At 38.7% G+C, this 14,757-nt stretch overlaps 1 protein-coding gene across 1 annotated transcript in view; it reads left to right on the top strand.

Moving 5' to 3' along the window:
• LOC117292874 overlaps positions 1-14,757 on the top strand; it is a 50,456-nt gene that overhangs the window by 22,876 nt on the left and 12,823 nt on the right. Inside the window, exons 15-31 of the mRNA XM_033775043.1 lie at positions 902-1,143; positions 1,543-1,675; positions 1,964-2,132; positions 2,970-3,154; positions 3,852-4,106; positions 4,912-5,081; positions 5,571-5,730; positions 6,380-6,414; positions 6,666-6,728; positions 7,673-7,798; positions 8,481-8,609; positions 8,917-8,980; positions 9,633-9,676; positions 10,793-11,053; positions 11,790-12,567; positions 13,101-13,256; positions 14,237-14,448. Of these exons, the coding sequence (XP_033630934.1) occupies positions 902-1,143; positions 1,543-1,675; positions 1,964-2,132; positions 2,970-3,154; positions 3,852-4,106; positions 4,912-5,081; positions 5,571-5,730; positions 6,380-6,414; positions 6,666-6,728; positions 7,673-7,798; positions 8,481-8,609; positions 8,917-8,980; positions 9,633-9,676; positions 10,793-11,053; positions 11,790-12,567; positions 13,101-13,256; positions 14,237-14,448 (3,182 nt within the window). The remainder of the gene's footprint in view (positions 1-901; positions 1,144-1,542; positions 1,676-1,963; positions 2,133-2,969; positions 3,155-3,851; positions 4,107-4,911; positions 5,082-5,570; positions 5,731-6,379; positions 6,415-6,665; positions 6,729-7,672; positions 7,799-8,480; positions 8,610-8,916; positions 8,981-9,632; positions 9,677-10,792; positions 11,054-11,789; positions 12,568-13,100; positions 13,257-14,236; positions 14,449-14,757) is intronic.

Raw genomic sequence — 14,757 nt, forward strand, 5'->3', positions numbered from 1 at the left:
AGAAAACACTGTGCCCTCAGAATTCCTCTTTCCTGAAAACTGTATCGTGCGATCTTTCCATTTTGTTTTACAACAATTTTTCTCAACATATGCAAGTGTTTGGTTCAGATAAGTGCTTATTTCTGTAATCAAAATGGCACATGGAGGTGATTTGGGGGTCTTCAAAGAAAATTGTTTTTCAAGTTGACACTTTTTCTGGTGGAATGTTTCTCTTGTGGATTGTTACTTGTGTGAACTTTGTAATCATCAAGTAAAAATCATCAAGAAGTAATCAATGGTTTGTCTGTGTCTGTTTCATTGTTTTGTTGTGTTGTGTCCTTAGATTGTTGTCTTCCTGTATCAGTATTGCTTATATTTGAATATATCTTTTTAAATGTGTTTAAGGCATTCGTTTATAAGCTTCAGCTTCTTGTGTAATGCCTCCACTTAGTAGTTTTCTTGTAACAATTGTTTTGTTTATTCTTAAGGTTAGTGGACACTATTAATAATTGTCAAAGACTAGCCTTCACAGTTGATGTATCTCAACATATGCATAAAATAACAAACATGTGAAAATTTGAGCTCAATCGGTCATCGAAGTTGCGAGATAATAATGAAAGAAAAATAACCCTTGTCACACGAAGTTGTGTGCGTTTAGATGGTTGATTTCGTGACCTCAAGTTCTAAACTTGAGGTCTCGAAATAAAATTCGTGGAAAATTACTTCTTTCTCGAAAACTATGGCACTCACAATGTGTTATACCATCAACCTCTCCCCATTACTCGTCACCAAGAAAGGTTTTATGCCAATAATTATTTTGAATAATTACCAACAGTGTCCACTGCCTTTAAGTGCTTATTCACGTGGAATAATGTTTCTGAAATGAAATGAAAAGAAATAAATCGATAATTACTGATTGCAGAGTTTGATTTGGACGTGGACTTGTACCGCATTGGCTTTAAAGTCACCATGAACAAATCGTTGACAGACAACATTGAGATTTCGGCTGTTGCGTACGACTACTTCGATATTCAACGATCAATGTTGATCGTCGCCCTCATTGACAGTGAGCTGACATCATTTGTCAAAGCGTGGGGTACCAGCTTGGACCTGATACCAGGGATAGTGTCAAGGGATCCAGATTTACCTCCTGGGGAAGACCAGGTGAGATTATTATTCTTCTGCAAAGCGGCACCAAGGGGATCACCTTAAAGTTACTGCGGTTGATTTTACAAAGAGTTAGGACTAGCTTTAGGACTAGTCCTAGGAGATATCAAAATTGTAAGGCTAGTTCTTAAGTTAGGACGAGTAACTCGTCCTTACTGAAGATAAGACTAGTCTAAACTCTTTGAAAAGTTTACCCCTGGATGTGTTTGGTAATTGTGAAAGACCAGTATTCTCACTTGGTGTATCACAACATACGCATAAAATAACAAACCTGTGAAAATTTTGACTCAATTGGTCACCGAAGTTTCAACAGAATAAAGAAAGCAAAAACACCATTGTTGCACGAACACCTCCAACTCTGTATATAATCCTTCTATTTCACTATGTACTCATCAGGCATTTGATAACATCACCTATTTGTGTCGACGCAAGGGTGAACAGTGGCCATCAACAAAGGTTCCCATTGCCATTCCTCTGGAGAGAAATGAATCAGCCAAAAACATCAACAACACTGGCTGTTTTGGCACCGGTAAGATAAAAAGGAAATGTCAAATTCAATTCGTTATGTTATCGTTTTCACAATAAATAAAGTCCTCATAAATGAATGGGAAGTAGTTAAAAAGCAGGACAGTGCTTTTCAGAAATGACACGTCTCCCAAAAAAATCTTAATAGCAAGACAGATCTCTAAATATCAAACTCTACTGCAAACCAAATATATATTGATACAGTACCTCACCATGCAATGCCTCAAATCCCATATAATAAAAAATTATTGTATAAATTGTATAATTTCACTTCATTTGTTTGCCTGTATAGGGCCTGGAATCTTGGATCATTTTGATGATACTCTGAGCTGGAATACAACATTGTTGGATCTGAATGTTGTCTTTGAGATTATGGTCGTCATCATAAAAGACGTCCGAAGAGGCAACTTCTCCTTGTTTGTGGAGGTTAAAGTTGGAGACCCTCCTCAAGCAGCAATTAAGTAAAGGAAATGTTTCAAAGTTTCTCCCTCGGATATGATTTATTTTCATTATTTCGTTTGTTAAAGGTTTATTAAAATATCAAATAATAGACCACTTTGTTCAACCCAAAGTCAGGTTTAATATTTAAAATCACTATGCAACCAAAACGACTGAATTGAGGGATTTTAAGGGAACATACAAAAAAATATGTTTCTGGTACTTGAATTTGAACGAAGTAATGAGCTTAATTTTTTATTGATGTCTTATTTTTTACCCAAACAAATATTTTGTTTCCAGTCCTATTATTTTTCTTTAGATCATATTTGACGAGATGAAGTTGAAAATATTAAATTATATTTTCAAGGATTTGGGTACTTTTTCAAAATGTCCATAGATTTACATTAAACTTACAGGGTTTGAAGATAATGATAGTGGAAAGCTTCCCTTCAAATATTACTTACTGATGATGTGCTGTAGTTTTTGAGAAATGAGTAAAACAATGTCATGAAAATACGTTTGTAAACGCTTAAAATAATTTTGGTCTCATGATACCAAAATTATTTTCATGACATTGTTTTACTCATTTCCCAAAAACTACAGCACCTCAGCACGTAATATTTTCAGGGAAACTTTCTACTATCATTGTCTTCAAACTGTGTAAGTTTAGTGTAAATCTGTGGACATTGTGCTTTTGTCCTACAAGATCATCAACATTGACGTTTGCAGTATAAGAATGAAAGAATTTTTATTGTTTGGGTGCACGGCTTCTTAAAAGACAAGGCATTGTAGACACCCTTGCACACTACCTACACTCAAGCCGTCTTACAAGTACCTTTTGTGTGTTGTGCCTAATTCAGAATTGGTGATGGTACTATCTTTGCCCCGGGCGACGGAGTACAAATCATCAACCCTACCAGTAGTGTCCGACTGAGTGCTTCTTGCAGAGAGTTCTGCGTTGGAATTGTGTATACCTGGGAAATGCATGGGATTAATTCAGCAGGAACCGATGTGAAAGTGCCTGGATGGGAGACACTAACATCAGGTGGGTTTTGTTGCTTGACTGATGAAATGTCAGGATTTGTTTTTCTTCTAATTTTAGGATTGTTCATCCATTTCTCTTCACATTTTCTTTTAAAGCCATTGGACACCTTCGGTACAGAATTTTTTTTTTTTATTCACAGATTTACAAATAATTTACAGGGTTTACAGAAGGTAATGGTGAAAGACTTCTCTTGAAATATTATTCCATGAAATGCTTTACTTTTTGAAAAAACATTAAAACAATTGGGAGAGCTTACCGACAGACATGAGCCTTGTTTTTCCAATAACACTTTTACTGTATATTCTTGTAGTTTATATATCATTTTACATTATTAAAATAATCTACCGTTCTGGTCCTTTTTGCTGTTGCAGGATGAAAAACCAGAGGTCAAATTGAGAAATCACTCTGGGAAAACCCTGCAGTGATATGCCTATTTTTGGGAATAATTTTGTAAAAAGATCAAAATATAGAAGTGTTGCCGTTTATCAATACGCAGATGGAATACTTCTGCCAAGCCTTGCCAAGCCTTGCCAAATCCTTCCCAGCAACAGATTATTTTCTTAAAAACTAATTTCGTACTTATTCACTGCCCTGTTGAACCTTACAAAAATAACTTTTTCAGAAGTGTGTACATGGGTCTCAGCTATGATGCCACTTACATGTATCATTAAATTTAATTTTTGTTTTTGCTGTACAGGGAATAAGGAACATCTTTATGTAGAGAAAGAGCTCTTCCAACTGGAACCTCGCTTCTCCGTCTACCAATTCACCGCCAACCTGCGCAACATCCAGGGTGGGCAGGGGTACGCTGGGCTGAAGATTCGACTGAATCAACCCCCCGCTGGAGGCTCATGCAATGTCCCATCACATAACCTCACGTTAGGGGTAGCAGTGAGGGTAATGTGTGAGGAGTGGAAGGACTATGAGGGTATAGTCAGCTACAAATTCTTTGGTGAGGTTCAGTGGTTGTTTGTGTTGCTTGTGTCTTCTCTTGTATTTGCCCTTCTTGAGCATTTGATTGTTTGTTCATCAATATAACTTTATGTACTTAATAATAACAGTAGCTTCTTAGTGCTCAAATTTGTCACTCATTGACGCTCAAGGAGCTTTAACATACAATATTTTCCTGCAAGGTATGTGGGACTACAGTTGAATTATGAGACCTACTCTTTTTACATAAAACAATGTAATGGTTTACAAGGTGATGTGGCGCAATATGCTGCCAATCAAACCAGGAACACTGGGTCGAACCCCTTCTCTTTTCAATAAGTGCACTGGGTTCTTTTACGTGCGTTACACAAAACACGGGACCACAAACAGCTTTAGGTCCCATCGGAAAGACGAAGCATCAGGGTTAAGTGTCTTGCTTAAGGACACAAAGGTGTCAGGACTGGGACTGGAACCCACACTCTGCCACGCAGAAACACCAGAGCTTGAATTCGGTGCTCTTAACCGATAGGCTGTGACATGCCATGTTTTAAACATAAAACATCATACATGTATAATCTCACCATTGAGGAAGCTGAAAGTGTATACAATTATGAAGGCAACACCTGTGGTATGAAAGAACTATTTTTGGTAAGTTTTATTGCTAAGCACGTTGTATCGGCCAACATGTCCTGAAATGTAGGTGACTTGTAGCTTCCAACTTATTTTTGCTCAACAGATCATATTTGTTAAGCAAGTTTAGCTGCTTTACAGCTCCATGAAATTGGACTGAAGCTATTTGTCTAACTGATGTCTTTGTGTTATTGCAGCTCAAGCTAAAAACTTACAAGGAAAAGTCATCTTGTTAACAAGTGCAAAAACCGTCGTTGAGTTAAACCCGCCTCTTGGCCCCGAGACTGACGACTACAAAGTCTCTCTAGGAGTGACTGTTGAGGATCTGATTGGTGCATCTACTACAGTCATCTTTGCCAATGTTACGGTATGTCGACCATAGACAGTGCAACTCTAACATAAAATAAGAAACCACTTGAGTAAAGACTATGTTCTTTTAAGAAATCAAATCTTAAATTATAGTTATACAAACTTCTTGAAAATTAAAATACTCATTGTGGTCTGTTATACTTACAATTTAAAATTGTAAATAACACAAAGTTTTTTTCAATGGATTGGAATCCACGACCGTTTGACAATCTAGAGCTGATATTTTTACCAACTAAACCACCAAGAATGCCTGGTTAGTAACTGGCCTGGTATTAAGGGTATGAATCACACCTGAGTAATATGTACCTGTGATAGTTTTCAGAAACTCAGGGAAACTAGGCTACTGAGTATACAGTGCTTACACACATCAGTGTGAGGGTTAAACCAAATAATTCTTTACTATAGTCTGCGATGCAATTCAAAACATCTATGGTGTCAGACAATCCTTCAAAATCTTCTTTTTTCTTCTTATGTATGTACAATGTAGGTTACTCCACCCACTGCTAAGAGATCTGAGAACTTCACTGCAGAGCAAGAGGCACTGTACGAGACCCTTAAGGCTGAGGGTAACCCAGAGGTTATTAACAGCCAGTTGATTCTAGATGCATCATTGCTGTTTGCTGCTCCTGTAACCACTCCGTCACAAGGTACCAGATTAGCAGGACTGTGCAGAAAATAATCGCGTATTGACCCAGTTCACCTGACGTATGTCATCATCAGAATAATCTGGGATGTGCTATTTCGGTGGGCAATGTCACTGTGCATTATTCAGTGAAGTGCGCAAAATGGTGAGCGTGGCTCAGTCGCCGTGTGAAGTGTGTGCAAGGGTTCAATACCCCCCGAAATGATACAAATATTTTTGATAGTGGATTGGGTTAGGATTGGGAGTAGGACTGTCACCTCACGTAAAATCACCTTTCAATTATGTGACCTTTGACATCACTTCTTAACTGAATTTATGCTAACACCTGGTGTGTGCAGAAACCACATGGTTTCAAAAGATTTTGAAAGAAGGCAGGGCTCATAAACAAATGACACATGTGTCGCGCCTTTGAATGGCCTCGCCTTTAGAGTCTTTCTCAAAGGCTAAATGACAACACATCAAACAGACTACAATGTATACAAGTATTCTAAGAGAAAACATAATAGCGGAATAAAGTAAGAAAAAGCAAGGGATGGACAATGAAAAAGGAGGCTGTAATTTTTAAGTTGATTAAATAGTATAGTATTCAATGAGTATGATGTACTATGTACATGTACATTGGTATAATCTGGACGCTTTTTTTTTTTCTTCAGATGCTGTTGATAACTCTACAGATTCCTCAGTTAAGGTAATATTAACATGCCTCACAGTGAGGTACAATTTACTGGTTCGCTATGGACCGCATGTTTATTAATGATTATAATAAGTATAGTTTATTTTGCTCAAAACATTACTGAAAAAAATCTCGATGCGTGATGACAAAGATGAAAAATACAAGAAAGAACGACTGTCAAATCAGTTGACATTTTCTTGAAACAAAGCATGTCATTTGTATTGAGGCTAACTTTGATATTCACCGTTCTGTTTAATTATTTCCAGTCACAGGAAGAGCTACAGAAAGCTGCAGAGGAGAAAGCTGCTGCTATTGCTGCTAAGACTGAGGTAAGTTTTGGGTGGCATGGTTGGCTTGTGCGTAAAGCGCTCACCTCCCACCAAGGTGACCCCGGTTCGATTCCCGGCGGGGGCCACATGTGAGTTTAGTTGTGCGTTGGTTCTCTGGGTTTTCCATCCAGTTTTCCTCCCTCAGGAAAAAATCAAACACTTTCGATCTTTGGCTGTGCTCCGTGGTCATATAATGGGTTGATGTGGCTGGCAGCCAAAGGCGCTCTTGCATGCCAGCTTCTCGAACACGAGTAAGGATGATTAGCCCCCCAAATTATTATTATATTATTATTATTATAATTTCAGATACTAGGATTCAAATGAAAGACTGAACGTGTGTCTCCTCTTTTCACATATTATGCTTATTAAGACCAATTCATTTCAGCCCGCACTCACAAATGCTTTTCACCGCGCCACTGCACTGACAACACAAGGTTTTGTTCACAGTGACATAGACAAAGCATAGTCTTTTAACTTTTTTTGTGAATTAAATATCTTTCTCAACGATTTATTGAATATCTGAAACTAACAGAAAGTGAATACTGAAATCCTTTCCAAAAAAAACCTTGTTGATGTGACACAGTTTTTACAGTACAGTTTCCTTTTCACATATTGTCTACGCCATTTTCAGGATTAGTTTTTTATTTTGTTGTAAATAAAAATGTTGTATTCTGCATTCTTATGTATACATGTCCTACACATGTAGCTGTCAGATAAATTGTGTCAATTCTTAAGAAAACACCTGACTCAGTTGTACAAATTTAAACAAAACCTTGCAGTTAAGCACCATGTGTAAATCTCTTTTGGGTAGTGTTGGTTTCGAAAAGAACCGGTGTTTGACACCTCAATGTTTCAGTCTCCCATTATAATCTCACAATGCAAAGTTTCTGGAAAAAAATCTTTTTAAAACCACATTTTGTTGAATACTGGTCTCCTTCTATTAGGAAGTCACACGGATGGCTGAGTTAGTGTCCAGTGTGGAGTATACAAGCTCGGAGAATGTCATCTCAACAGCTAGTACCCTGTCTCTCATCACCCAGGATCCTACAGTATTGTCACCTAAAACACTGGTGAGAATGGGCAAGGAACCTTGGGAAATGCTATACGTACTTTTTATGCCTCTGAAGCATCTTTGTACCCAGAATTTCCCAATCAAATTGGTGAACTTTCCTTTTTGTTCCCAGAATTTCTCAATAAAGTTGGCAAACTTTCCTTTTTCAATCCAGTTGGTGAACTCTCCTCTTTGTACCAAGAAAGGCTTCTGGCATGTAGCCTTTCTCAGGCATCTAAAAGCACACAATTCTGTCCTACAATGATGTTTTTGTTATTTTATATATTTTCTTGCAACTTGAGCAAATTTTTGGCAGGTTTCAGTTTTTTGTGCATATGTTGGGATACACCAAGTGATGATACTGGTCTCTGACAATAACCAAAGCACACTCTACCTAAAAATTGCAAAAAGCCTTCATCCATAGACGTGTTCGGATTGGTCTTTTTCTTCTGCTGCTACACAGAAAGTTACCATGACTGGCTTTTGTGTTAATTCGACCATGCGTTCACACCTTGACTTTTATTCCGCGACATTTGCATAGCGTTTACAGCATTATCGAGGTAAGATTATTGCGCGGAGCTGTTCCCATTGGACTTTTTAGCGGCCATATTAATTTATCGTGGCTGCTCAAAACAATGAAAACACGGTTTTTGGTGTCTTCAATGCTATTGATTGACTTGTGTCTCCTGTTAATCTTGCAGGACTTAATGACTGGAGCAGCTGATAGCATGCTTAGCATCATTCAGGACGATGCTACAGCACCTGCTGACGAAAACAAAGTCAACCAAGTCGGTGCAGGCATTGTGTCAATTGTTGGGAACTTGTTTGCGGTAAGCAGAGTAGTTAGGAGCATCACATTCAAGTTCTGGTGGTTAAGTCATATCGGAGTGTGGGTTAAAATTCCTATCATGGCACTCGTGTCCTTGAGCAAGATGCTTTACTATAATTGTATCTTGCAAATAAAAAATAAGATACATGTAATTATATTCTATTACCATGTTTACTTACAAACCTTTTTTATTTTTTTTGAAAATTTAATCCCTGTAGCCCTGTTATGGCTGATTTCTTCGTACTGTTGACAAACGACTCATTTAGCATGAACTCATCTCAAATGTTGTTCTCCTTTTCTTACATCAGGGAACTGAGCAATCTGTGATTGGAACTCCTGCAGGATCCAACAGTAACCCTACTAGCAGTCCTGGTAAATCAAATCAGATGTTGTTCAAATAGACCATGTGAACTTTGTTTACAATAAATGTGACCTTGTACTACATTCTTTGGGTATTCTGGCAGGCAAGATACTGCACTGGTCTTATGGGAAAGTTGACATTTTTGTGTCGTAATTTCCACATTCAAAGAGTTATAAAAGTAAAAGCTTGACAAGTTTTGGGGTGTGCCCCCTTTCATCATATCAAAAGTTGATAAGAATTAGACAGTGAAATCTCCATAAAATATAAGATTTTATGTTTTCTTTCATTAGGCTGTGTACAAATTGTGCCTGCAGGAAGTCCAGGCTCTGTATTTTGGGGTCGAACAAAGACAAATTTAACCCCAAATTAATAAAACATTATTTGGAATTCTTACAATATTTACCCAGTGTGTTTAATTATTTGGTGTTTTAAATAAAAACAAGTATAAAGTATTCTGTTCTAAACGTTGAGACCAAACCAGCCCTTTTCAGAGCCAACACTCCTTTTTAAAGAGATTTAATACATGGTTGTACTGGTACATGCAAGCTTACTACATGTATAATTTATTCTTATTATTCACACCATGCAAAGCTTCAAACACCTCCTAAGTACTATGTTGTTTATGTTTTCAAATTTAAATTCACTTTTGTTTTTATCCTATAGGTCAGAATGCTAGTCCAGAAGAAGAAGAAACAACCAAAGCCAGGGTAAGTTGGGTTTTATGCTTTCTATCTCTTTATAACTGTTTGCATCTTGGGATCATAATTAAGGGAATCAATGTGTGTCAAAGAGGTTTTCAACTAGTAGTTTAATCCCAATGAGGCCTGGTTCTTGATAATTTTACCGAAACGAAGTCGAGGTAAATTATAAAGAACCAGGCCTCGGCGGGTCTAAACCACTAGTTGAAAACCGGTTCAACACACTTTGATTCCTATTCTTAAACACCTTTTCGATCAAAAACATCATTACTTTTTGGTCAAAAAGTAAAATAAATGCAAAAATTATAATTGTTAAATGATTTCTTTCAACACAAAACCCCTCTAGCTATGAGACGGTAAAGCCCTCCGCCGCCCTCGGTTTAACAACTCCTTATAAGGATTGCTGTGCGCGTCGCGCAGATCGCGTGATGTGGCACAGCTGTTTCAGCTGTTACTCTCGACCAATAGGAATGAAGAAACTGTCTTAAAAGAACAGGTGCAAGGTCGCGTGTCACGCCCATGAATTAACACTTTTTACCGGTCTTAAACAAAGGTTTATACACACCAACGTGATGCGCTCTCCACCAATAGGAATAGCGAAACTGTCTGAGGTATTTATGAATAAACAATTAATATGTACATTGTACATCATTATGTCTTGCTATCCTGTACGAGAATCTATGTTATTTGTTGATGGAAGACACAATTTTTTTGACTGATTTGTGATTTATTTCCTTGCATTGCAAACACCTCAGCAATAAAGTGCGGCATGTGGATTTGTGTGTACAAGGACCAAGTAGTACTTTTACTTATTGAAACCCAAAAGGTTGCATCTCCTGAACTCTGGAATTCACTCCCTATAAAGAAAGCTCCTCACTAAAACAGTCTATTTTGAAAACACATCTTTTTGTAAAAAAACTTGTATTGTTCATTTTATGCATTTTGTAGAATTTTTTCTTTGTTTTCTCTAGTTTTTGTATTCAACAGTCCGGGTTACCTCTTTCACTTTCCAAAAGCGCTTTAAAACCTCATTGTAATTTTGTGCTATTTATTTGTTTTTCATTATTATTACTTTGTGAAATGGCTGAATAAATAGTAATAATAATAATATTAATAACATTATAGGAACAGACAACGAAGACTCTGAGCAAACTTGAGGGGATCATGGAAGGTATCTTCTCTCTTGTGGTGGGCGACAAAATCCCCGGGGAGCCTCCTACAATCTTCTCCTCGCCTAATCTGGAGCTCCGTGTCGACCGCAATACAGCAGGTGCCATTGCAAATAAGACTATGTCTGACTCAGTCGGGAATGTGAAGTTAACAGATTGGTGTCACCTGACAGGTCAGGAGTTCAACTGCTCCACGGAGGAAACAGTAGACATGAAGGTAAGGCCATACTCGAAGCGGCGGCTACTGCTTTTGCTATGGCTGTTGCTAAGGGTTTTACTAAGGACGCCTATTCTTCAACGCATAATGACGCGGAAATCTAGCTTTAGCCCTAGCTGTAGCCACAGCCTAAGTGTCTGGCATTTAGTAGCCCCCTCTGTTTACAAGTTATCATGCAAGATTTTTATGTCAAAGGGTAAAATTCAGAGGTCAACAAAAGAACAAGCATCTTCTTGAACTCACATTGCAACTTAACAACAACTGGTTTTATAGTAACTCCATATTTCTTTGCCTTTGTTCCGAAATACATGTATTAAAGTAACATTATGACAACTTAGAGCAAGTTCAAGTGCAAACATTTAGTTGACCCGTGATTGACCACTGACCAGCATCGTACATGCGCAGTCCATGCGCAGTGACGCACTCACTCGAATGTCTTGTTTTGAAGCCTAAAGTCAACCATCGGTACCACGATAATCAACACTTCAATTGCCCTCCACCTTTACGCTAGAGTGTCACTGGTTCACTTGTGTGCTTAAATCATGTTAGCATAGAACAGGCTATCGGGACCCTGGAAGAGGGAGACCATGGTCCTGAGGCTGGTTCCAAATGGTCGAACATAGTATAAGTCAACCAATGGTTGGCCAGCCTGGGTTTGAGTCAAAATAGTCAACCCTGGTGCACACCTCAAACTAGCGTTCTTTAATTGTTTTTCTAATCCTTTTCTTCTCATCAGTTACAATCAACTCCAACAAATGCCTACAGTATCTATCCAGGGGGTAACGCCGAATCCTTCAACGACGGCGGTCTGGTCAATCTCACCTTCTTCGGCAATGGCAGCCAAGAAATCCAGATCCACAACTTGTCAGACGACAGTCTGATCGACATCAACTTCAAGCAGGTTGAAGCCAGCCTGGATGAGGGGTTTACTTTTGTCGATGTGTCAGGGGGAAATTACACACTGAACCATAAGTTTATCTTGGAGGGGCCTGCTGAGACAGTGTTCATCCAATTCCGGCCGGAAAACCAGTCCGCCGTTTATGCCCTCCTCGTGAGCTCTGAGACATCGCCGTCGCTAACAGAGTACGACTTCTTTTATCTGTTGCCGAATGCGAGTGAGACTGAATTCACAAGTTCACCAGCAGCAGAGGATGTGGACAATGTGGACAACGACCCCATCCACACATCAACTAGCAGCTCATTTTCAAACTCAACTGAAAACTCAACTAGCGCTGCATTTTCAACTGATGGTTGGACTACAAGTACGTATTCAACTTTGGATTCCACCACAGAACCCACTGATATGCCAACTAGCAGTGCAACAACCTTTTCACCACAAGAACAAAAAACTAAAAAACTTAAACCAAAGCATCCCCATTGGACCTCAACAGAAGGAGTCACTACCTTAGCCTGGTCAACTACCCCAGATGTATCAACTACTGATAATCCATTAACCAGTAATCAATCAACCAGTTTAGCAGTGACCAGCGATCCGGATGGTACAGATTCTGCAGGCAAGTTTATACTGAACCCTTTCTCCTCTCACACTTCCTAAAAACCAAAACTATAATTAGCTGTTGCAAACTGCTTACTAACCGAAATGACCTATGATATAAATGCAAAAAAAATTGCTGACGTTGCGACGAAGCAGAATCTTTCTCAAAGGCTGAATTACCAGACTACACAACACATGAATAGGTATTTGTGTGTAATGTAAGCAGTCAAGTTAAAATACATGAAAGTTGAAATACATGAATGTGTGTAAGCACTGTATACTCAATACTTACTCAAGCTCTGTGAAAAAAATCACAGGCATATAAATAATCGAGTGAGATTCGAACCCACGACCTTTGCAATTCTAGAGCAGATGCCACAAAGATTACTCGGTGCCTAGCAGAGGCAGTTCGAATCCTATGTTTAGCAGCTTTTTAGGAGTTGACATCTTTTAGCTTTCAAGTAACTGTTTCCAGTAAGCTCTATGACCATTACATTGACAAATACCACCAAGGGCAATAATATTGCAATACCATTGTTTTAAACCCAACAGACGCCCTCACCACCTCAACCTGGTCAACTACCCCAGAATCATCAACTAGGGTTAATCCAACAACTAGTAATTGGTCAACCAGTTCACCAGTAACTAGTGATCCGTTGAGTGGAAACTCAAACTCTGCAGGAGTGGATACAGATACAGATTCTTCAGGTAAGGTTTTACCAAACTCTTCCTAGTCAGGGTACCCTTTTACAATCGACCCCAGCTCATGAAATGCTCAACTGTTTTTAAATTTTCCCAGTTTTGGCAGTTTTCAGATCTCAAGTAACTCGGTGATTGCAGAGTTATTTCTTTAGGCATTATCTTGTTTTTGATCCCCCCCTGCAATTTTGAGTGTTGATTTTTAAACCATTTAAAAAACTTGGTACCGTACTTTTTGCTTCTACCAAAAAAGGTACCAATATGTAACGGGCAGTTGATGCATGGAGCTAACAAAGTCACCATGACACCATGCAATAAACCCTTTGCATAGGATGCCATTGTTTTTATCAAACATTCATGAATACCTCAGACAGTTTCGCTATTCCTATTGGTGGAGAGCGCGTTACGTGGGTGTGTATAAACCAGTAAAAAGTGTCGAAACATGGGCGTGACACGCGAGCTGGCACCTGTTCTTATAAGACAGTTTCTTCATTCATATCGGTCGAGAGCAACGGCTGAAACAGTTGTGCCACAATACGCGCGACGCGCACATCCTTCCCTTATAAGGAGTTGTTTACCGTTTCATAGCTGGAGGGGTGTTGTGTTGAAAGAAATCATTTAACAATTATAATTTTTGCATTTATTTTACTTTTTGACCAAAAAGTAATGATGTTTTTGACCGAAAAGGTGTTTATGAATGGGAATCAAAGTGTGTTGAATCGGTTTTCAACTAGTGGTTTAGACCCGCCGAGGCCTTGTTCTTGATAATTTACCTCAACTTCGTCTCGGTAAAACTATCAAGAACCAGGCCTCGTTGGGATTAAACCACTAGTTGAAAACCTCTTTACATTGATTCCCTTAATGAAAGCATCATAATCTTCTCTCCATTGGTCACGTTGGTGAGAGCCCTTAGATTCACAGCCATAGTGAACCAAATGAAATGAAATGACATAGAGAAATACACATTTTCTTTTGGATTCATTCTCCAGACCAAAGTGATGAGGTGATCACTCACACTGTCTCATTCGGAAAAGATTCCCACAACGGTAAAACTGGATCATACATCTTCAGACTGGCCGAGATGGCTCCCGATGGAGCGCTGGAAGAAAACTTCACAATGAATTATTCCTTGAGAGTGATCCAGGCCCAGTGTGCATACTTTGACATCAAGAACAACACTTGGTATACAGACGGAGTAAAGGTAGGAAGTCAAGTTGGCGTAATGGTCACAGATGTGTTGTACACAAAGGCCTTGTCATACAAGGCAATCCCCAAAAGAAAAGCCATTCACATTTTAATGTTGATCTGTTATTCCTAGGGATCTTACGACAATGTTAACAAAACTGACTCGTGTGCTATCTAAGCTGTCCTGCAACATGCACTGCAGTTGGTTGCCTAGTTATATGTAATAGTTGCCTTGTGCGACAAGTCCATATTGAGAACATGTCAAAAGCCAGTTTGACTTAATTAGTCTGGCAATAGCTGTAAGTTGTTTGCACGCACAAAAATG

This window comes from Asterias rubens, chromosome 7 (genome assembly GCF_902459465.1).
Source record: "Asterias rubens chromosome 7, eAstRub1.3, whole genome shotgun sequence".
NCBI classification, from domain to species: Eukaryota; Metazoa; Echinodermata; class Asteroidea; order Forcipulatida; family Asteriidae; genus Asterias; species Asterias rubens.